At 43.8% G+C, this 24529-nt stretch overlaps 1 protein-coding gene across 2 annotated transcripts in view; it reads right to left on the bottom strand.

Moving 5' to 3' along the window:
* Positions 1–1522: 1522 nt before the first annotated feature.
* The window catches only part of ANKRD46 (ankyrin repeat domain 46), a 52693-nt gene continuing 29686 nt past the window's right edge, over positions 1523–24529 (bottom strand). For both annotated transcript variants that reach the window (XM_054190925.1, XM_054190926.1), the window contains exons 4-5: positions 13111–13173; positions 1523–5062 (exon numbers count right to left, since the gene is read on the bottom strand). In XM_054190925.1, the coding sequence (XP_054046900.1) occupies positions 4879–5062; positions 13111–13173 (247 nt within the window). In that variant the 3' untranslated portion in view covers positions 1523–4878. The remainder of the gene's footprint in view (positions 5063–13110; positions 13174–24529) is intronic.

The following is a 24529-nucleotide window of genomic DNA, read 5'->3' as shown; positions in this document are numbered from 1 at the left end:
TAGCTCCTTTTCTCCACACATTCGGGATAACACAGTGGAAGAAGCTGAGGCCATGGTCCCATAATGTCTCTGGGTACACATTTGTCCCTGCTCAGCCCTGGGCCTTTGTTCTGGAGTGATGCCTTCCCATGTACACATACATGGATCTGCAGCACGTAGAAAAAAGGCAGGTCTACAGACAGAATAGGTGTCAGAGCTTGGGATGTACCTCAGGTTCCCAGCAGAGCTCATCCGTATCTAGAGCAGTTCATAGAAATCAGTAGATTCCCTTCGGATTTACACCAGAATAGGAAAGCAGAAGCAGCTCCTGAGAAGTTCATGTTCCCAGAAGAGTTATGTACTTTTGTACAAAGCACACCCACCCTTTTCTCTGGCCTCTTTCTTTAGGGTGACTCACGCAGATTTCTGTTTGCAGTTCCTTCGATCACTCCAGTGAGTCTGCTGTGATTCAGCCGTGCTCATTTTGAACTCCCTCAGAGCATTCAGTCAATCCCAGCTGACCAAGGTTGGAAACTAATGAAAACAACATGATACAATTTGCAGAGATGCTCGATACACTTGATACTCAGCCACCTTTCTTTGCTGAATTGTCATGTAGCTTCTCTGGAGGAACGTGATTAACACTTGGTGGGACAGCAGGCATGGAGATGTTTGCCACCATCTCCAGTGAATAGTTCACGTTCCAACCAAGTGTTTTTTACCACGTGTTATGAAGAAAATATGACATATTACACAGACATAGAAATAGTTGGGAATATTATTTTACCAGCGCAGATGGCATAGGGCCGTCACTGTTGGCCGAGAGAGTCATGACTGTCTGCTAAAAAGAGGATGTCCTGTCTGAAACAGGAAGATGCAAAATTAGGAAAGGTAAAAGGTTCAGCATCTCCAAAGATGCTCAGTATGTGAAGCAGATGTGGCAGAAACTCTGCTTAGACCTGGAAAGTTGAGAGAGAGTCATGTCTGGGAGCTCAAGTCCAAGCTTGAAAGGAGAAACAGATATGAAGGGGGTCCTGAGAAGAACAGCTGACAGGGAGAACCAGGGAAATGTGTCTACAAATCATCCTGGCTTTTTGCAGTAAACAGCATAAAGAGATACTTGAGCTGTGCAACAAGCTGCTTTAAATGGGAAGAGATGAAGGGAAAAGAAAAGAAAAAAACCCAGGTTTTGTTGATTAGAAAGTTCCACTGCGTTTACCAAAGGTCTGAAGAAAGTATGGGATGAGGAAAGATGTGTTTAGGGGAAAGCTGCCAACTGAGCTGTGATGTTATTGTAAAAAACCTATTTTGGGTCTTGCGCAAGTATTGGGAAGAAGTTTTTAAAAATTCCAGGGAAAAGGGAAACCAAAGCAGCAAGATCTAGTGAAATCTCTTTTCTGTCTGCTTTTGTGAGCAATAACAAGTCAAGTTACCAACAAAGATTATTTGTGTTCAAGATTCAGCATGGTACCTTTTATTTCCAGTGAGAGAATTTCCAGTGCACATCTGTGAACCATCTAAGAAGTCCTACAGCAAAAACAGGAAAGATGAATGATGACATTCACCAGTAAAACAAAACAAGGCAAAAAAATCCAAAGACAACCAAAAAAATCCTGTTTGGAAGGAAACTCAAAACAAAGGGTTCCCCCCCCCCCTTTTTTTTTTAATATACTGTGAAGAGCATAAAGGGCACGCATATAATTTCTTGGCCTTTGGGACAAAACTGCAAACCACATAATGGCAAAAGACACTCAAAACAAGTTGGCCAGAAGACTAGAGCAAATGCCTGGCTCTAATGGAAATGCCTCAGCCCTGTTGCTGATCCCAGGGCCTCTGCTTCTTCTCAAGGAAAAGCTCCAGCACTACTGCACACCCACGGACGGGATCAGTCCTTGGCTCAAGAGTGACAGAGCAAAAACTTGACTTCCTGCAGAACAGAGGACGTTCCTTAGCCATCTGCAGAGTCTCCTGGGCACAGGGTGTGATGAGGTCACAGGAGCAATCCTGGTCCCTGTGACAACAAGTTCCTCTGGGGGACTACCTACACCATCAACAAAGCCTTTGGCTTCCTGGAAACAATTGCTTTTCTTTTTAGCGAGTTACCCCCTCACAGCCAGGAGACCAGATTTCGCACCCACCTCTGTTCTTTGAAAAATAAATTCACAAAAAAGTCTTGGCCATGCCCCAGCCATCTCCTCTCTAATGTGAGCAACTCTGGCTTTGCAGTCTCTCCTCATAAGGAAACTGATCCCCATGGCCCTTTTGGTTGCCCTTCTCTAACCACCTGTATCATTCTTCAGATGCAGAGACCAAAATCCCACATGCCGCTCCACATGTGGGTGCACCAAACTGGAGCAGCAAAATGGTGCTCTCTTTCTTCTTCTCAGTAGCCCCACTGAGGACAGTCACCATTTTCCTGGCTTTCTGGCTGCCACGGCACACTGAGATGGGGTTTTCAGGGAACTGTCAATGGTGACTCCAAGAGCTTTTTCTTGAGTGGTGGCTACTAGTTGTGAGTTCAGTGCCATGTCAACATGGTTCAGATTATTCTACCCAAGACATCATAGAACAGAATCACAGAATGTGTTGGGTTGGAAGGGACCTTTAAAGGTCACCTAGTCCAACCCCCCTGCAGTAAGCAGGGACATCTTCAACTAGATCAGGTTGCTCAGAGCCTCATCAAGCCTGGCCTTGAACATCTCCAGGGACGGGGCCTCCACCACCTCTCTGGGCAACCTGTTCCAGTGTCTCACCACCCTCATTGTAAAGAACTTCACCCTAATGTCTAAACCTACCTTGCTCTAGTTTAAAACCATTGCCCCTCGTCCTATCGCTACATGTCCTTGCAAACAGCCCCTCCCCAGCTTTCCTGTAGGCCCCCTTCAGGTACTGGAAGGCTGCTATAAGGTCTCCCCGGAGCCTTCTCTTCTCCAGGCTGAACAACCCCAGCTCTCTCAGCCTATCTTCATAGGAGAGGTGCTTCAGCCCTTTGATAATCTTTGTGGCCCTCCTCTGGATCCGCACCAACAGGTCCATGTCCTTCTTGTGCTGAGGGTTCCAGAGCTGGACACAGTACTTGAGGTGGGGTCTCACGAGAGCAGGGCAGAATCACCTCTCTGGATCTGCTGGCCATGGTTCTTTTGATGCAGCCCAGAATGCAATTGGCCTTCTGGGCTGCAAGCACGCATTGTTGGCTCATGTCCAGCTTTTCATCTAGCAGTATCCCCAAGTACATCGTCTTGCTTTTTTGTACACCAAAGCTCCTGTGCCACTTTTCTGCCCCCTCACTTGGTTTTGCTAAGTCCTCCTGAAGTTCTTCACCAACAGCTCAGCATTTCAGCAGGCAAATGAGCTTCCTATTGACTGCAAACCTGGGCACGCCATGGCACACACCTTTACTCCAGGCTGCTGGAAAAGATGTTGAATAATTCCAGACCCAGAACTGATTCCTAGGCATTCTGTTGCTGCTTTTTCTCCATCCTAAAAAGTCACTGTTGATCCCTAAGCTTTTCTTTCCACCTTCAAATCACAAAAGAACCTTCTCTACAGTCCATGGTCACTTGGTATCTTCATAGCCTTTGTTGAGAAACTGTCAAAAGCTTTCTGAAAATCCAAATATTTTATCTCGAATTTAGATATCTACTTGTTACCACCTCCATGGACTTCCAGCACACTGTTGAGGCAGGATTGTCCCTTACAGAATTTGTTTTGCCTGCTCCCCTCGACATCACGTTTCCCCATATGTGCAGCGATCCTATGGCTCTGCTGTCATAGGAGGGCTGGAATTCAGACTCGCCCGTCTGTTGTTCCCCAAGACTCCCCTAAGTGGAAGCTACACTGGCAACTCTGCCCTCCTCCAGCACAGAAGACATTTGCAATGACAGTTTACACACCTTGGCCAGCAGTTCTGGCATTCTTCATACATGAACTATCATGTAAATGGTGCCTGGTCCTGCTGGTTTACTGACCTCCAGCTTATCTGTTTGGTCTGGTATGTCTGTGAATTCAATTGAGATTGCTCTAGCTCTTTTTATGAATTGCTATCAAGAATATGTTGGGTTTGGGGCATTCCCTTATGTCTTCAGCAGGAAAGACGGGTACATAAAACTCACAGAGCATTTCTGCTGTTTCCTTGTCTTCCCCAAGTGCCCTTTTACATATTTGTCATTAAACTAGTTGGCTTCCTGCCTTTGCTATATAAAGAATTATTTACTATGAGTCTTTGCAAGGCTCAACTCACATTCTTTTTTAGCCCTTTGAATTTCTGGTATATGGTTGACTTGCCATATTTTGTGGGCTTTCCTGTTCTCCTAATTTGGGTGAGCTTCCCATTTTTTAAACATTAACTTCTTGCCTGCAATAGCATCCTTAATGTTGCTATTGAGCTGTGAAATGGCCTTTTCGGACCACATCATTATTTTCTTTTTAAATTGTGGCATAACTTTTACCTGGGATTTTAATTTAGTATTTTTTAACAGCATCTAGGCTGTTGGTTCCTTTCTTGCTTTTTGGACTGCTCTTTTTAAGGTTTTACTTATTTTATTTATTTATTTTTCCTTTAAATCTCATTTTGATATACCTCTCTTGAAACTGAATATCCATGGGTTGAATATGCTGGGGTTGTTCTCTCCCATTGCAATACTGATGTAACTATACCATGATTATTATCACAGAACTGCTCTCCCATTAATACCTGAAGTAGGTTCTGTGCACCACCCCACACCAAATCCAGAATAGCATCTTTTTGTGGGTTCAATGGCTAGTTTTTTTAAGAAATAATCATTTATTGTGTCTCTGCATTTTATGTTGATGAGGCATTGATCCAAATGTGGGTAACTGAAATTCCTTCCTCCTATAACCTGTCCTAAACGTATAGCTTCTTCAGCCTCACTTAGCAGTTCACATAATCATAGAACAGTTGAGGTTGGAAGGCACTTCTTGAGACCCACTCATCAACCCACCCCTGCTTAAAGGAGGGTCAGCCACAGCAGGTTGCCAAGGGCCACGTTCAGTTGGGTTTTGAGTATCTCCAAGGATGAAGGCTTCGCAACCCGTCTGGCAAACTGTTCCAGTGTTGGACCACCTGCACAGTAAGACATTTTTTTCTTATGTTTAAATGGAATTTCCTGTATTTCAGTTTGCACCCGTTGTCTCTTGTCCTTTCACTGAATATCACTGAGAAGAGTCTGGCTCCGTCTTCTTTTCTTTGGCTTGCTCAGAAAGCATTCAGGTAACAGAAAGGTTAGCAACGTGCTAATTGAATCATAGAATCATAGAATCATAGAATGTGTTGGGTTGGAAGGGACCTTTAAAGGTCATCTAGTCCAACCCTCCCCTGCAATGAGGGACATCTTCAACTAGATCAGGTTGCTCAAAGCCCCGTCCAACCTGGCCTTGAATGTTTCCAGGGATGGGGCATCTACCACCTCTCTGGGAAACCTGTTGCAGTGCCTCACCAGCCCCATTGTAAAAAAATTTCTTCCTTGTATCTAGTCTAAATCTTCCCTCTTTTACTTTTAAACCATTACCCCTTGTCTTATTGCAAGCAGCCTTACTAAAACGTCTGTCCCCATCTTTCCTATAAGCCCCCTTTAAGTAATTACAGTGATGGAGCTCTCAGAGAGCTCAGCACAGCCTGGTCTGGTTTTTAATTCATGACAGCCCCTTTCCTTGTAAGGATCCACGTAAGGATCCCCTCCGTTTAGTACTCACTGGACTGCCTTTGGTCTAGCGAGGGGCTCCTAGTAAAACATTGACAAATTGGAGGGGGTCCAGTGGAGGGTCACCAAGATGGTCATGGTGTTGCAGCACATGGTGCAGGAGGAGGGACTGAGAGGACTGGATTCGTTTAACCCTGGTGAAGGCAAGGCTGAGGGAGGGTCTTACTGCTGCCTACGCCCACCTAAGAGGGAGTTCCAGCAAAGACTGAGTTACATGCTTCTTGGAAGTGCATAGCAAAAGCACAGTAGACATTGTTACAAGTTGCAAGAGAAATTCCACCCGGACATAAGGAAAAAAATTTCATTGGAGAACGTAACCAGTGGGACAGATTGCCCAGAAAGGTGGTGGAATCTCCATACTTGGAGATACTTAAAACCTGACTGAACTAGGCCCTGAGAAACTCTGAAATTAGTCATGCTTCGAGCAGTAATTCTTCTTCCACCCTTAGCTTTTGGCATACCTTTCCCTGAAAGCTCACCTGTAACTTAGGCAAGGTAATTGCCTTCTCTGGGCATAAGCATTTGCGAATGCCAGGCTTCATTACCGGTCAGTGCTGAGAGCACATTTAATGATGCGGCTCTCTGGTAATAGAACAAGTTTGGCATCTTGTAGTGCCTCACAGTGCCGGGAAACATACAGCTCAGTGCCCTCCAGGGCAGCGAGAGCAAGTCCAAGAGGAATAACTCTTCCACTGCAAGACAAGATGGAAAAGGCTCCAGAACAAACATGAAGAGATTGCTCCTTTGCAGGCAAACTAATCCCTGCTTTTCCATCCTTTCATGTAACCCGCCCACCACAGAAAGTTGCTAACTAGGACTTGGAAAGTAAAATGTGCATTAAATGAATGGGTTTGGCAGAGGGAACATCTGTTTGTGAGTAACTTCTTGTTCTCTACATATGATAATGGTTATGGATTAGTGTACAGAATACTGAACTTGTTTACAGCTCCTAGGAACTGTATGTTTTGAATCATTAATAAGGAACGTTTTTAAATGCAGAATTTCTCATCAATATGAGCGTTGCTGTTTTTCCCCTCTCTAAATAGGTGCAATACAGTTTGCAAATTAAATATCAGAGAGGTTCACTTAATGTCGCTCTTTCAGCAGCCGCAGAGATCAACATTTTTATTATCACAGTCTGTTGATATTCATGACAGTTACCAGCCAAAAATAGAACCATTTTCACATGATCTCTAAAAGATATTCCAGGTTTAATCTGACATGACACCAAAGGAAGTAGGAAACATTTACTGCGAGGGGGTGGGTCTGCTTGTTTAAAATAATCCTGGGAAACAAAGAACCTAAATTGAAATTATCCCTAGCTCAGAATATTTACATTTACACTTCTTTCTCAGCAGGGTAGTCAGTTTTAGGAGAGATGGGCTAACCAGAAGATGAATGAAGAGGACTCTACATCTAATGCTCTGCCCTAAAGAATTTTCCATGACCTAATTCTCACCTTACTCAGCTCAGGTGTTTCCTTCTCTCCTTGCTTTTCACTGTACTCTTTAGGCAGCCCATTATACTCTGGGGATATTGCCTTTTAAAGCAATAAAAATAACTTTTTAGTAGAAGTACGTATGTGTAAATTCCAGCTAATCATTCCACTGACTTAAGCTCTGGCTAGCGTTAAACGCAGATTTGTAGAGCCGTGGATTTGCTGAGCTCCCTACACACAGCACGTGGCATTTGCTTATTTCTCCCTGTCATCTTCATGCGAAATTGCCCCCGCCTTGGTGCTTATTTTCTCTAGGTTGCAACGGGAGCCCCCCGAATGCCGCCACTCCTGTGTGCGAGTGGGAAGTCTGCATTCCAGCTCCCCGCCTGAAGCCCGTCAGAGCTGGGAGCGGGAATAGTCCGTGACATATTCCAGAAGGAATGCCTTTTAAAAGAGTTTTTTTGGCAATGCTCCAAGCACAGCAAGTGCGGGACGGGGATCTGATTTCACCTCTAATGCAAGAAGTATTCATGTGAAAACTTCTCTTCCACAGCAGAGATTGCAACGACAGTTAAAAGTTGTAATTAGTTTTTCTGGTGTTATCTGATGTTGATAAGCGTACGCATGCACCACGCCCACACATAACCACACTCACGTCCTCTCATAGCTAAACTAACCTGAAGGGAATCGGTAGCGTGTGTTTTTTTCATCTGTGCCAGAAATGATACTCAAAATTACTTGGGGATGGCTGGACAAGTTTATCAGACAAGACAAGACAAGAAAAAAAAATAATTAAAATCTCTAGAAAATTCACATGACTGTATTTTGGATTCCTTTTTTACTACTCTCCCCAGTGCAGAATTTGAGGGAGAAGACTCTAGCTGCGATGTGCCGCGGTCTCTGAAGACGCGAGCCCAGGACCACTGCCCAGCGGGATGACCTCTCCAAGACAACCTTTAACCCAGCTTCCCGTGAGACAACATTTTTTGCAAAACAGCTACCCCATCTCTACTCGCCAGGTCGCAAGAAAGATGTACCAAAAATAAGGTTAGGAAATAATATTCACCTCTACTAGCTACTAGAAATCAGCAGATCAGCGGAGACGTTTGCTCCACATCATCCTGCAACGTTTCACACCTCCCACACGCGCTAATCCCTCTCAGTCCTCAAGTGCTCCCTACCTGTCACCATCTCCCCCAAGCATAACACCCTCTGTGGTCCACGGGTGTCATTACCTTAGTCTATTAAAATTATTTTATTGAAAGTAAACTGATCTCAAAGCGATCGTTACCAACCAGTACCACGAAAATTTGCAGCTTCTGTCTCAGACCTATCAAAAAAACTTGGTTGCCCAAAGGTCTATATATAGTTTTGAGTGTGTGGTTTCATGAAAAACTAGATCTGCAGTCCTTTCCTTGTCTGTGTCCTTAGACTTTCAGAGCTATTACAACGCTAAATAACATCAGGGGCTGGACGTAGCCACATCCCATCGCTACAGAAAGGCTTAGGCTCCCTTCTGGAACCAAATCACTCAAACAACAAAGATTTTGCTTCATAACAAAGGCAGAGCGGCTCCTTTGCTATCTCTGGTGGTTTGTGTGATGTGAAAGACATGCAGACATAGCAGAGAAAAAAAGATAGCAACGAAGTGCAGACAAACATAGACGTCTTCATGGCAGGAAAAATCCCCCCACCCTACCACAGACTTTTGGCTGAAAGATAATGTCTTTGTTCCCAGCTCCAAGACGCTGTCACTCCTATTTGATTTTTTTCTGCTCTAAAAGAAACAGACTTTTGCACATGCTTTGTAAATGAAAGGGATTGCATTAAAAAAACCTGTTTATTGTTGTTTTTTCTTCTTAACAGAAACTGCCTGCAGGGTCCCTCCTTTCAGCCAACAGCTTGTCAGACAGCAGCAATAGTCTGCTGAAGGAGCCTGATGTGTTACTTTCATCCTTATTAGCCATTATTGATCCAAACGAAGGAGAAGCAAGTTGTACTGGGTGGACACTGGAGCATCTGAGCAGAGGCTGTCTCTATTGGAACTGATCAGATATTTGAGCTTGATAAGTTTGCAGGTCCAAGACACTGTCAAAGGGTCCCCATATAGGATACAGCCTGTGGTGGTTAGGAGCATGAGGGAACCTCTTAAAAAGATTAAATCTGCCTTCTCCTCTAGGGAGATTTGCACAGTAAGGAAAATCATACGCTTAAAAACATTCCAACCTATCTTCCAAAAAAAAGACCACATACCAAAATGTTATAATCCAGTCATGAATATTTTAAAAAGCTCAAGATTTCCATCCAAAAGCTCGAGAAGAATAATCCCTCCAGCTGAGCCTCAGATTGTTACATAGGTATATCCACCTACAGGCACAAAACGTAAAAAACATGATAGGGTTGTTTTGCAAAGGAGAAATTCTGAAACTTCAGAAGTTAAACACCTTTAATAAGACCACCTTCTCCAATGCTGAGCACTGGATAATCCAGAAACTCAAATATCTCAAACCCTGCCTTGCTCCTCGCTGTATCACATCGATTTTTTCCCTGGCGAAGACCCTAGGGTTACAGAGACATGAAACGAGGCCACAGGAGAGAATAACTGTGTCTAACATCAGCCCCTGGTGACAACTACCCCGGTGGCATAGCTGACTGTTAAAATGTAAGGTGCCGTGGCAGTTGGGTGCCTCACCCTGTCCCCTGGCTCTGAGCTCTAAGAAGTTCTTGTTATTTAACTGTGGTTATGAGATTTCTTATGTCCGTTGCCATAGGCTTATCAGAAATGCTGCTCTTATCACCGTGAGGCAAAACTATTTATTAAGGCTAATAGCTTAACAACTAACACTCTCTGCCAAATCGTGCATAACCTCTCACACACAACGTCTCTCGAAACTTGAAGATTTATTAAAAGTGAAAGAAGAAATGAAAACACTGGGGCGACGGAAAGCAAACGAAACCCCTTTGACTTAGTGACCCCTCTGAAGGCATCGGGCAGCACGTTTTCTGTCGCCAGACACGGCAGGCAGATCTGGAGCAGGCTTCTCTTGCGACCGGGCACTGTACGCCGAGAGCATAAACACGAGATAAGAACTGCTCCAAAGCCGTGTGGCTGCATCACTGCGTGCTGCTGGCATCTTTCCCTTTCAGCAGGCAGCGGAGAGCAGAGGGACGAGGGATGGGAGCCTGCTGGTGAGCTGGGCAGCGCAGCCAGGACCGGGCCATGTTGAACTCGTGAAGACAAAAGGCTTTCCTGTATATGAAAAGCATTTTAAAAGCTCCCTCTCATGGCCTGACAGTTCACAGGCTTGGTAAACAGGCTTTGCTAAAGCTATTTAAAAACTTTCCCTGCCTGATTTGAGCACAGTGGCCCCGTTCAGGAAAGCGATGTTTTTCTCTGGAGTTACATCCTGGCTTTGGATGTGGTGAAGCTTTTTCTGAGCAAACCTTTGTCAGGGGTCTGGCAGGGCCATCTGCCTCCTCGGCACCGCGGGAGGGTGCGGGGTGGGCTGCAGGGGTGGGCTGCAAGGCCAGCGCAAAGGGCTGGGGCAGGAGCCAGAGAACCGGGGAGGGGAGTGGGATCCGCGGGTCAAAGCAAGGATCCAGGATCTGCGATTGAGCAGAACCAGAATCAAGACAGCAAACATGTTGTAACAAAAGGTTTCCTGGGATTCCCAGGGTGGCTGTGGGAAGCCAAGTGCTCTTTAGGTTCCTTGGGAACTCCAAAATGTGCTTGTGGTGGCAAAGGGCAGCTTTCGGCCTCCTTGGGACTCACCCAAGCTACACGCCACAAGTTACGATGGTCAATTTTTGACCATCAAATCCATTCAGCATAACCTTCCCTATATTCACCAAGCAATTGGGAACTGGAAAAAAAGTGTTCATAACATTCAAGACAGCATAGTATAACACTGATAGCTAACACACAGCATGGCAGCATGGATTTTCCTGTTCCAGATGCTCTCCCGAAATGCCCTGTGTCACCTGCAGCATAAAAATAATTTCCTCCTGGTTCTTACTTTGCTATCACCGTTACCCACAGTACAACTGTGCCCACATCTGGGTGGCTGGGGATGAGTATTACTCCATTGCAGTAGTGCCCAGAGGCCAGGAACGGGCTGTGATAGGCACTGGTCAGCCAGGCAGAGGCAATGCCCACCCAGAAGAGCTCATGACTGCAACGGCAGATTAAAATGGAAAGCTAAAATATCAAATTTTCGGCTGAATGCAGTCTGTATTCAACTGAAAGAGAGGCAATAAGAATCACAACAGCAATAAGAATTCATGTTCACCTCCTCAGACTTGGCCAACAGGATGATGTCCAGGACACTATCATGCAGATGGGAGCACTTTCCAGTTGTAACTAACCATCTCTGGCAAAAGAGGTGGTGAAGACGCAGTCAACAAAGATTTGATGTGATATTTAGGATAGATTCATGTCTCTTTGCACTGTTTGAATGATGCAAGGAAGATAACACCACGGTCTTTATCACTGAAAGCATTCTAATCTTGGTCACAAAATCTGCTCCAAAACTGCAGTTACCACTGCCCCTCTTGCCACACACAAAAGCGCCACTGTCACAAGACGCCTGATGACCACATGAGCTGAAAGCCTGAAGTCTCATTCTTGCTTTTTTTTTCTGTGGGAAGTCCCTGCTCAGATCAAATACATAACTACTGCATGAGACACAAAAGCAAAGCTCTATCATTTATGACTATACTCTGTCTTGGGACATATTTCACGTTTCAGAGGTGCTAATCCCAAAATACTGGCCAACTTCTTTGTCTTCACAATTTCCTTCTATTTCAGAAATACAGGAGTTGCAATCTGAATGAGGTTTTTCTTTACTTTTTGTTCTACAGTTGCTGTGTGGTCCTGCACTGCAGGGGCCACGTAGACCTGGTCAGAAATTTCTAACTAAATTATTTTTCCTGCAAAAATGCCTCACTTACCCTTTTCAGAGCTACTTTTCCTGATAAAGTATATGAGTATATGCTGTGCTAGGGAAAGAGGAGGGAGGCCAGCCTGGAGATCAGGGCACTTTTCTTGGATTAAAGAGCTCCAGGTTCAGGTTCAATTGCTATTTGATTACACAAATCACCAATCCTTTCTCATGTCCTTTTAGAGAAAGAAAAAACAAACCAGACAAAACCTAGAAAGGCGTTGGTGTTCACCTACGAAAAGAATTTGAAAATTCTAAAATCTCAACTGTTTTCGTGGGATGGCATGAAAAGCATTTCACATGCCCTTCAACCAGTAGGTTTCATATTGGAAGCAATAGCTTCTAGTGGGGCTGAACTTCCCCTCAGCGGCCCTTCCCCTTACAACTGGGGTCATTTAAGTTGGAAGAGACTTTGAGAAGTCATCTTGTCCCTCTTCCCATGCAAAGTTAGTCCAGCAAGATCAAATGCTTCAGGATCTTGTCCAGTCGAGTTCCGAATGTCTCCTGGGATGGAAATGACACATCTTCTCTGGGCAGCCTGTTCTAGTGCTGAACTACCCTCACGGTCAAAATTACCTTCCAAACATCTGAATGAATTTCCCTAGCTGCGGTTTGTGCCCATTGCCTTCCATCCTATCAGCGTGCACCACACAGGAGCGTCTGACTCCCGTTACTGAGTTCTGGAGAGAAAAAATATCTCCCCTTGGCCTTCTCATCATGGGACTGGACAAACCCAGCTCTGACTGCCTCTCTTCAAACAGCACGTGCTCCTGCCCCCTCACCATCCTGGTGACCCTCCGCTGGTCTTGCTCCAGTTTGTCAATGAATGTCTTGAACTGGGGTACCCCAGAGTGGGTTACAATTGTTAATAAATGCATTAAACAGTCTTGGCCCCGGTATTGGTCCCAGAGGGACACCACTAGTAGTCACCTGCCACCAGATGGATTTGTACTGCTGATCCCAACCTTCTGAGTCAGGCAGTCCAGCCAATTTTCCATCCACTTTATTGCCACTTATCCAGTCCATATCTCACCTTGTTAGAGAGGCATACTGAAGAGTTTTAGGTGTTTGTAAGATGCTTTGAGAGATGCAGCGCCTGTGTAAAAAAAACCCACAGTAACTTTGTACAGAAATATATTTATAACATTTTCCAAGTGCTTGACTTTGCAAATTAACTCAGTTTTTGTTTATACCATTTTATTTATATTTATACCAAAAGTGGGAAGTGTTGATTTGGGGCTCAAAACTTTTTAAATGTTGGGTGTTTTTAGTGGTTTGGGTTTTGGTTTGTTTTTTACCTGGTAGATGCTTTGAAATACCATGGTTAAAAGATGCTGCAGGAATAACTGTGAGTGGTTGTTCCTAAGGAATCTCACTATAGTGACCCATACTCTTAATGTACTTATTTTCCAGAAGACTCCTGTCTGCTGTAATGGATTATGTGTTTTTTCAGGTTTCTCTCCCTTTGCCTGTGGAGTTCCATGCCAGTTGTTCCTCTCCGCGCTACCTGTGGTTGATGAAGACAGCCCACCCAGCTGCAGCAGGCACTACCCTCCCTTCTTCCCACTGCACTGGCAATGGCAGAAGCAGCAAATCTGACTTCAGGACCACCCCAATCTTTCCCTCTGTTCCTTCCCTTCTCACACTAGGGCCAGGCCATCCTTGCGACAGCAAAAATTAGTTTCATTTACAGTGCTGAGAAACTTTGAACTCGATTTGAACAGATGACGAAGTTACTTCGCAGCCATGATTCATTCCTAACACTGAATGGGATGGCGGGGGGGATGGAAAAATTGCACTGGAAGAGGGAAGGCTTTTTGCAAAGAAACTCAAGAAAACTTATTGAGAAAGCTCAGGGGATCTTTACTGTGCCAAAAGGGCAGGCATGGCTTTTAGTGACACAGTTACTTGTTGTCTTCCAAGGATAAAACATCCATTTCTGGAGAAAAGGCTTTTGTGCTAGAGGACTAGCTGTAGGCATTTGGGGCAGGTTTGGGTGGTGGAAAGCCCTGCATGTGACAGCAGACACACATAAAGAAGCTCACTTGCCGAATGGGTCAGACACAGGGGCGTCAATGCACCTCGACAACTATCATTGCCCATCAGGATTGAGTCTCACCATCAGAAGAGCTATCCCAGAGCTGTAGGCTCACAGCAGGCGCTGGATTTGAGATGGCCATGCATACTGAAATTTCTGTTTTGTTTCTGCTTAGGCGATGAGAAAAGCTTAGCGACAGCTTTCCAACAACCAAAATTAGGGAACTATTCAAGGTCTTAGGAGGCAGGAAAGGGAAATAGCACACAAGTTCACAGAAGGGCTATTTTGAGAAAAAAAGTTTGCATCTTCCCACACAGCGACTGCAACTGTTGAAGCTACTCAGTAGCCAGCTAAGTTGCTGTGGATATCTGGAAGAAGATGGGCGTTACCTGAGGAAGGGAAGTTTGAGCAAAAATAGAAGGAAGCAGAGTCTAGAGAGACTGATGCTTTTTTGTTGAAAAGATCAATTGGAAAGCATGGACACATGGCGACAGCGAGAGAAACCCCACTGGACAGATGTTAGGCACAGTGCTTAAGGCATTACTGGAATGCACTCAAAGATGTGGCTAGTCATAAAGGCCCATACAGAATGAAAGCTTTGTAAAATTTGCCTTTGCTGTAAATTCACATGGGTGTATTTTACGGTGGAAAATAGTTTCTCGCTTTTGTCATTGAGTTTACAACGCACATTGGGACTGAGAGACCCAAGAAAGCCATGACTTACTGTGTTCTTCCTCTGCGAGGACCATCCTCATAACAAGCCATGTATCTAATGGCTGGATAGCATAAGTGATGATAATTACTTGATGCTAATGCAAAAGTTTTTGTGATATTTAAAAAACACAAATTAAAAATGAATGGCTTGCTTTAGAAGAAACCCCAAAGTTGATTGCACATTAATACCAGAGCCAGAAAAAAGACTGAAGTAACTTTTGGGGTGGAAAATTACAATTGTACACACAGCATAATGATGTATGCACATGCTTGTCAGAGAATGAGGAATACTAAGTTCAACTCAAATGGCCTGTGTTTTTCATTCTGTTTAGCATGAAAAGTGGCAGCTCTGGTCAGGAACACTGCTATCTGCAAGAAAATGTCTTGCTGACTTCTGCAGACTATGGCTCAACCTCCTGTAATGCGATGTTCAGAGGGCTGGAGCACCTCTCCTGTGAAGACAGGCTGAGAGAGTTGGGGTTGTTCAGCCTGGAGAAGAGAAGGCTCCGGGGAGACCTTATAGCGGCCTTCTAGTATTTAAAGGGGGCCTACAGGAAAGCTGGGGAGGGACTCTTGATCAGGGAGTGCAGCAACAGGACAAGGGGTAATGATTTTAAACTGAAACAGGGGAGATTTAGATTAGATATTAGGAAGAAATTTTTCACTATGAGGGTGGTGAGACACTGGCACAGGTTGCCCAGAGAGGCTGTGGCTGCCCCATCCTTGGAAGTGTTCAAGGCCAGGCTGGACAGGCTTTGAGGGAGGTGTCGCTGCCCATGGCAGGGGATTGGAACTAGATGGTCTTTAAGGTTCCTTCCAACTCAAACCATGATTCTATGAATGTCAGTTGGTCTCTCTCAAAAAAAATTACTTCCTGATACACTTCTTGAAGATATAAACCACACATTATTACTACCAAGCCTTGCCACCAGCAGTCTCAGCTCTAGGGTACTGTGATAATTAATATTTGGGGAATGTCTGAACAGGGTTTGCATGCTGTGGAGGAACAAAATGCTTGTGCCATGCCTAACACAAACTGTCCCTGCTCTCAGCTGAGGAACGCTAAGCTACACATCATAAAGAACATGGATACTCTTTGTAAAATGGTGAATCACGTTATACTGGTAGAAATAGGTTGTTCCGGGGCAAGAACTGGAAGACTATGGAGAAGCATGAAGTCAGTGCTTAAGGTCAGGTACAGCTTTCACTTAAACGAGTATTTAAATCCAGAGTAAATCCATCAAAATTGAATCTATTTACTTCATACTTGCCCAATTTCAGTTTGATAGAATTGGCCCCTGATTTCCCAGGCTATACTTTCTTTTTCTTTGTCCTTGTATTTTTTTTTGGTATCCTTTCTCAGCACCCACCAGCCAGGCACACTATAAGCACCTTTTTAGCTATTTTTCTTAAAAGTGCTTAGGAAAGGATTAAGATCATTTGGCTGTAAAACCACGTCTTCCATAACATAAGCTTTTTTTAGTGTTGTGAAGAGCTGAATGGACTTAAACTGAAAGAGCTTTTGGAAAGCCTCAGCCTGCTCGTCAGTTCAGTTCAACCAAAGGATCAGCTCTATCACCTAGACTCGCAAAAGCAGGCAAGCATCTCATCATCAAGCTGGTTCATTAAAAAAACCCAACAAAACAACAACCCAGCTTTGGCAGAATAAAAGGGGTGCATCTTCAACACGGACAGTGCAGCAGGGTGACGAGGGGACACACTGACTAAAATCTGCCTAAGCTGGTGGTTTCTAATGGCAAAGACATTTATTTGTTTACAAATTGTAACAGCTCCTTGAAGAGTATTTGGCAATAGAAAACCGTTAATCTTGTCTTTAGGAGAGGAATCTACATTTTTCACCGGGTTTTAAAGATGCTTATGGTCTGCCAGCGACAGCATTTAAGCAATGTAACTCAGCTTATCCATCTCTTCCCCATTCCCAGAGTAACTGTCAATCAGTATTCCCACCCTTTTGTGTTTCTATCATAAATTATTAACCAGATAGATAGTTACATTCACAGAACTGCTAAGACAAAATCCACTGAATAAGTTACTTGTCCTAAGTTAGCTGCCCTGCTAAGGCGTAGCAATATCTCTGATGAACTGATGAGCTGCCCATATCCAAAAATACTTTTCTGGGCTGTGAATGGTTGGAGAGTTGCCTGCAATTCACACAACTGGACAGTTTTGTTTATTAATCTCTACCGGATATCTCTATGACAATGAAGATGGGCAATTCCATAGTCGAAAGCTGGAGTAACAGCATTGCTTCAGTAGAGTTACTCTGGATTTACAGTGGGGAAAGTGACTGCACAACTAATAAGGGCTCAATAAGTCCTTTTCTTGCCTTTTTTCCCCCCAAGAAAGACAATGAAGCTAATAAAAATTATACTGGACTGAAAGTAAAGTGTAGTGGCTGTTGCATAGTTGACGCTGCACAGCGTTCTCATAAAGAACCGGGAGTTTCCACCTGGGAAATTCCCTCAAACTCTATGTTTATCCTCATGAAAGATGAGCAAGCAGCCAAGTAAGGGAATGCAAAGGATGCAACTGCTCTAAAGACGGACATTTGGCTGCAGAGGGAGAAAGATTTTGCTAGAATCAGGGTTACTATTATTTTTAAATTTAACAGTGTGACAGATCCCTTAGTGGTCAATGTGGCCAATGCAGGCTAAGACATAAACACCCAACGAGAGAGGTTCACACCTGATCTTTCCCCAGCCCAGTGCAATAAAATCTGTGGTAAAGGACATTTTATAAAGCACAACACAATAGAAAAGACAAACAACAAAGCTTACACAGGAGTTCTAAGACTTCCTAACTTATACCTCTTGTAGCCCTAAGAATGCTCTTTAGTCTGGCTGTTTCCATACTAGATAGGTGTCTCTGGTGTTAGCTACGTTGCACCAAGAGCCCCATCAAAATCAAGGTGACATTTCTAGGCAGGTTTTTGCAATGCAGCAGCCCAAACACCAGCATTTTGCTCCCCAAGGCCAACACTGTGCACAGTGGTGGTGAAAGCGATGAGTTTTGGAGACAAAATAAACCCTCATAAAGTACTACCTGCAATCAGGACCTTGAGTTCCTTTTACTCTTCCTCCCTCCTCTCAGTGGATTCTTGATTTCTTTTAATTATTTTTTTTTTCCCCTTGATGTTTCCTGAACTTCTTCCTTCTGGATACCAGGAGACATGTTGGGCCACCAGCCCCTCTCTGCTCTGACAACAAACTACTTGCCTCCTCTGTGGCTGTGAGGGGTTTTGGCATTAACATCTACTGCACAGAACCAGGAGCTGTCAAGGGCCGTACAAAAGCTGAATAAGACTTTTAAGATGTCATCCTTTGCGAGTGCCTGGACTAGCAGCCCAGGGAGCAGAATGGGAAATGCTATGGAAAAGAAAGAAGCCCCATTGTAAAAACACATCTTCATCCTCTGAAAGTTAGAGTAACTGTGGGATTGGAGCAGTCTAAGCAAAGTAGCTCCACAGCTAGTCCAAGACATGGCTGGAGAGCACTCCCCTAGCTTCCTGCACACAAACATGCACTGTCTGGCCTGACTTCTGAGACTGGGTGCTGGATTTAGGACCTGGCCATCAAGTGCTGTCGTCAAATGACGTGCTAAGAATGGAGAAATGTCACTGAAGACCTTCCAAAGCTCTGATTCCATAGCTCATACATCTCCTTACTGCCAAACTTGTTTCCAGAATGAAAACTGATCCCCTGCTCAACAGGGAAATGTGAGAGCCCCTACATCCACCAGCAAGAAGAAAGGGAAGTGCTTTGCTCACAATCCTTCCTACTCTGCCTACACTGAACCTCAGCCAGAGGCACTGACCCTGGGAATGGGTTTCTTAAAAACTTTAGGAAATGGCAGACACCTGGCTCAGCTTCTGTATTTTAGTTGTCTTCTGTTTCCATTATGCCTAGCTGAAAACAGGCAGGTCTTCCATACTTGGCCATGATTCTGGAGCTAAATCATCTCTGGACACCAACTGCTCTTGCCCACGGCCACTGAAATCAATGGGACTTCACATACTGGTGCAGGAGTCTCAGCTGGAGAGCGATGATGTACGATCAGAGCTTCTGTCTGCAATTCATGCGTGCCTATGCGTGCTGAAGAAATTATAGGAAACAACAAGATTAATAATTGACATACCAAGGAATATATATTCCCTCGTCATGAGACTATGCTTAGAATATATTGGGTAAAATGTATAAGATTACTTTGAGTAAAAAAGTCTACGGGCTATCAGTACCGGTATTTATTTTTAAAGTCTTTGTATGCATATTAATGACAACATTGCCCAAAGACTGGTAAGTTATACTGATTTTACTGGTGGGTAAGCAGAGGTTAAGTAAGTCTTTTAAGGCCACACAGCACGTAAGTGCTTGTATTTGTAACTCCCAAATCTGCTGCCTTCTGCTCAGTCCAGCAGGCCATGCTGACTCACTGTGGAATGCATGTTTCCAGCAAACTCCTAAGGGACAAGAGGAATCCAAAGGAACAAAAGGTACAGATAAAGTAAGCATTAATTCTAAAAAATAAATGGCTTCTGCTATTCAAAAAACATGAGCCAACTTCTGTTTAAGTTGTCACACCTCACCAATGTGACAGCCAGAAACAGGAGCACTAGAATAACACGAGGGAGATTGTTCTGGCAGTGTTTTTAACAAAACTGAAAGTCAGATACAACAGCCTTATGTCATGAGATTTCCAGCACAAAGAAAATTTAATATGTGTCTGAGATTTCAAATGAAGCTTATGGAGATTTATCCCAAGGTGGCTTTACAGTTCAGAGAAGCCAGAACTGTCCTCTTCCATGCAGATCCTGGCATCCACAAGACTGTAAGAAACCAGCAGTGACACTGTTATTCCAGTTTCTGGAAGACTATTTCTATGCTACTGCTCTATATTATATGTCTGCTCCTCAGTGTTGGACCTACCTGTATGTACCGGAACATTTTAAAAAAACAAACAAGTTTTAAGCAAATTAAGAATTTAAATATTAATTTACTCCTCTTAAAGATGAAATATTTTTGGAAAACTAAATGGAACTGACCCTGTGATTTCAGAGACCTTTTGTCAGACATTAACCAAGACGAGTGTGAAAGGAAGTGCTGATTATGTGACAATACTATAACCAGGCCGCCTGGAATCTGGCCCTGGAGTGGGAATAAAGAATTCATTTCCATTCCACTAAGACTCTCCATAAAAAGTTCATTTCCTTTTACAGGTAAACAGACAGGAGATGCCCAACCTGACATATCTCCCTGAATAATCAGATGGGACTTGCAAAGGCCCCAATGCACAGAGCAGTTCGAGTTGCAAAGGGCCTGCTCCACGTACCCTCTTCTGACTGCTCCTCATTTATGTTTACACAACTTATGCCATGGATAAATCCCAACCTATTGCTGGCAGATTCAAATTTAAATACCTACAACAATCTTTTTTGTGCATGGAAAGAGAGGTGGAGACTGAGATTCAAGCGACAAAGCAAGCATCAACACCCCCCCCCCCCCAGAAAGTAGAGAATAAAGAACCGCACGGCCCTGTTTGAACTTGGCTTTGGTTAAAGTCAAGCAGCTGAAAGAGCTCCTGATCCAATACCCACATGTAAAAAATAGACAGGGAAATCACATATTCTGATACTTAATTTAGAACCTGACATTCTAAATTTACTCTGCGGGTAGTTAAGTCAGAACCAGAGACCACTCCTGCTATGCATTGTCGTTTCAGAGACACAGCCTTCCGAGTCCCAGTATACAGAAACATCTCAAGTGATGTTACAAATAAAATTCACAATAAAAATCTTACCAGTTTTAGTCAAGACAAAAACCTCCAATTCCGCTTATGTTTCCTGTTACAAAACTGGGAATATTTTGGTCATTTTGAGAGCTCCAGTAAAATGACACTTAGATATCTATAACTGGAAGAACAAAAATGAAAAGATTTTCCCCAAACTGTTCTTTTTGCCAGAGGCACATCTGCATCTGCCCAGTTTTTCCTCAGAAACAGACGCAGTTTCTAAGGAAGTTGTTAATCTCTCTCTGAGTCTTTCTCCTCGCTCTTTTTGATCCATTACTTTCAGCATTCTTCCTTCACATGCCAAAAAGTCACACTGAAGCTCAGATCCTAATGCTTGCTTGCCTACAAAAAATACCCCCAAACTGGGGGAAGTTACCTGCAAAAAATATTTTTTGTTAAGAAAATAAGCCCTCTGTTGTGCATCAGAGGCTCTCATATGGTTTGTGACTTCCAAACTGCTTGCTAACTGGCCATGCAGAGATAAGAGACTACGCAGCACTGTCCCCACTTCCTCTGCCCCCTGGCTGCCGCTGCCACAGGTGTGCATCCTCATCTCCTCTGTGACGTGTCAGCACAGCTGAAAAAGCCGAGGTACGTTCATAAACCACAGTAGATGTGCAGCTGGTCCTACCAGCTCACTGACACTTGGTGGTAACTAGGAACCACGCTGGGCTCATCTCTTCACATCTGCTTTGGCCTCAATGGACTAACTCTGTCCTACGGCAAAAGTCTTGCAAGAGAGGGGAGTATCTCCAGTGGTGTATGTCCACTCTAGAGGCTATTTCGGCATCCTCTATATGCCCAGCACAAGCCTATTATGGAGCCACAGCCAAAAGAAGGGCGGTAAACCTGGGGCATCCCTGTATGCTGTTCTTGTGATCTTGCTGCTGTACACTTCAAGAGTCCAGAGGCTGCAATACCCTGTTCCATGGAGCAGAGACTGGTCTCCATCCAGTGCCACTACCCAGAGTCTCTCACAAGCGGTGCACAGATCCCTCATACCCACTGACCTTATCCAAGCTCACATTGTTCACAAGTCAGATTCTGGACATTTTCTACTGAAAGCTGAAGCAACCCACACAATACTTAGTTTGATTTAATGAAGGTACCAAAAGAATCAACTACAACGTTAGAGAAAGGAAGTAAAACTGAAAACAAGGCTTATACAACAAGGTTAGCCTTTTCTGTCATTATTAAAGTGTAGATTAAAAAGATGACTACTTCTGCTAGTGAACTGGTGAATTGGAGCCAACCAATAACCCACTCTTCACAATATGGTATCTTCCATCCCATAAGGAGCTTTCAGCATGGGCTAGGCTAGGCAAACAAAGATACCTGGTAAAGAACAATGACTCATGTAAGATCGGGGATAGTGTGCTGTAAGCAATGAAGATGGAAAAATGGAAAGAAGTTACAGGGAAGAAATATGTTTTATGAAGAGGATCCTTGGAGCATAAGAAATGGGGTAAATCTCAAGCCTAGGTGAAACGTGATAGAGGCATGGAGCAGGAGGCCAGAGTTAGGAAGAATGCAGTGGGAACAAGAGCAAATTTCTGGTAGGGCTACCTGGCACAGCTCCCCAGTTCGGGTCCTTGGGGTCAGAGGCGTGCTAGCACTACTGCCAGGGCAGGGAAGCACATTGGGAATAAAGTAGCAGGTACCTGGGTGTGGGCAGGAGGTGAAGCCTGTGGCCTCGTACCCTTACTTTAGTTAAGATTTAAAAAATGACTTGCAGTGAGATTGCCTTCTTGGCTTAAAAATACATATAAAGCATTCCTAACTGCTCTCTTGGAGCACAGCTTGTTGTCTGGAGGAAGACAAGAGCTTTCAAAACTGTACACCTTTGAATTTCAGAACATACATAAAGGCCAAAAGTTTCTACAAAGTTATTGTCCTTCTGTCAGAGTGACTCCAAATGCCCAGTATGAAATTCCCAGGGTCCTGGAAAGCCTGAAAATGCAGGGAATAGACACCTCTCCAGCTTTGTTGTCAGACCGCCTTTTAATCCTCGAAATGTTTGCTCCATCTGCAGAAGCTTTCTGGAGGATCGGGTAAAGCCAAGGCCAACAGTTCCCCTAAACATTGTTACATTTCACATGAAAAATGGACAAAACAACCAAGCCCTTAATTAAACAAACTGTACCATACTAGCAAAAGAATTGCTCACTTTGCAAAGCAGACAGTGTAACCCTAAAAAACAAAGAGAACTAACTAATATTTTGAAACTCAAGAATTCAGTTCTTATCAAAATAATGCTGCTCAGTGGGGGAAGCACACCTTGGTGAGGTAGGCGATGCGGTCTACACTTCCCAAACTGCACACTGAGACCAAGAAAATATGTCAGTAAGTCAGTGCAATGAATAAAAACAGAGCTGGCGGTATATTAAATACCAATCTGATGACAAATGACAAAAACCAGAATTCCTTAAACCAGACTTATTTCAAACTGATCTCCCTGGAGGCCTTGCTGCTATTCCTAAACCTCCTTTTGGCATAGGAGTGCACAGATTAAGGACACACACGCTCCTTATCTGTGCACATTTGCAGGCTGTAATTCTAGTAAACATTAGATAATAAAAAAAAAGTTCATTGAACTTTGAAATAAAGAATAAAGCTTTGACTTCTATTATAATTAAGATTTTTGAAAACAGCCTTCAGTTCAACCCTGATGTTAACCGCTGGTGTTCATCGACTGACACAAGGATTCAAACCAATACCATAAATGGGAAAAACACCAGTTCTGTAAGGAACAGGTCTGGCGGGATTGAGCAGTCCACATACCAGCTGCCATGGCTTTCAGTGGGGTACTCCGTTATTCTTTACGTCCACTACAGAAACTGTGCTTGCCAGCTTAAACCTGTGGATGTCTACATACTTCATTTTTTGTCTGAAAATATCTGTACCAAAACAAACCAAGCCAGATGTTCAGCCTGCAATAAGACAACAATATAAGGATGAGCATATGGCATTTCAATTCTTACACCCTAGCGGAAATCCACTATCTTTATTAACTATTTTTTGTCAATATGCACACTTCATTAAGCCAGCACAACCTTTAAACATTACTACCTTCACATCACTGCAAGGTTATGCCAGCCTTTCTACTAGAAAACTTACCTACCAGAGATTGTTATCTGAAAAATTCCTCATACTACTGAATTCATATTCTACAGCTGAAAACAAATCTACTATGATTTTCTTCTTGCTTTGCATTAAGAGAACGTTATCTGTTCTTTTTTCTTTGGCAAAGGAAAATGAGATATTATTGCATATACTTGATCCTTCATCTGGATTCCTGCCTTCTGATATTTAGATAAACATAATTTAATACACTAGAAATAGTTAATGTTTTACAAAGAGCTCCTGTTCACATTTGGTAAAACTTCTCTTGCTACCCTATGTGCAGAAGGATTCCTGTATAAGAAGAACCAGTTCAGCTTCCACATGAGCAGCTGTTAATGTAGGCACACATTCAAACACGCAGTTGTCTGAAATAGCAGCGCTCTAGACACTGAAAGTCAAGAAGGGCCAGCTCAGGTTGCAGGCCACCCCTGTGAGATGGTGTAATCACAAGCCAGTGAAATCCTTCTCCTGCTAGGAGGCTATTACTGGTCACTCCTCGCACTTTTTACAAGCATTGGGATTGGCCTTTGAGCGGTGATTCATGAAGGTATCACACTGTTCTGCCTCCCCGGCTGCTGTCTCAGCTCACTGCATTCATTTCCCTCCTATTTTCTGCAAACCATACATACCACACAACAACTTCTGTTCCAAACGTCTCCTCATTTTTCCTTATCCAGGAGGTAGTTTAAAATCACAAGTGGAAAGAACGTGTCGCTTGAAGCCACGGTTGTGACTTGTTCACACTTTGACTTCAAAAGAAATTCTGATTTGT

The sequence above is a fragment of the Rissa tridactyla genome, chromosome 2 (genome assembly GCF_028500815.1).
Source record: "Rissa tridactyla isolate bRisTri1 chromosome 2, bRisTri1.patW.cur.20221130, whole genome shotgun sequence".
NCBI lineage: Eukaryota > Metazoa > Chordata > Aves > Charadriiformes > Laridae > Rissa > Rissa tridactyla.
This window is presented reverse-complemented; position numbering and strand designations above follow the sequence as displayed.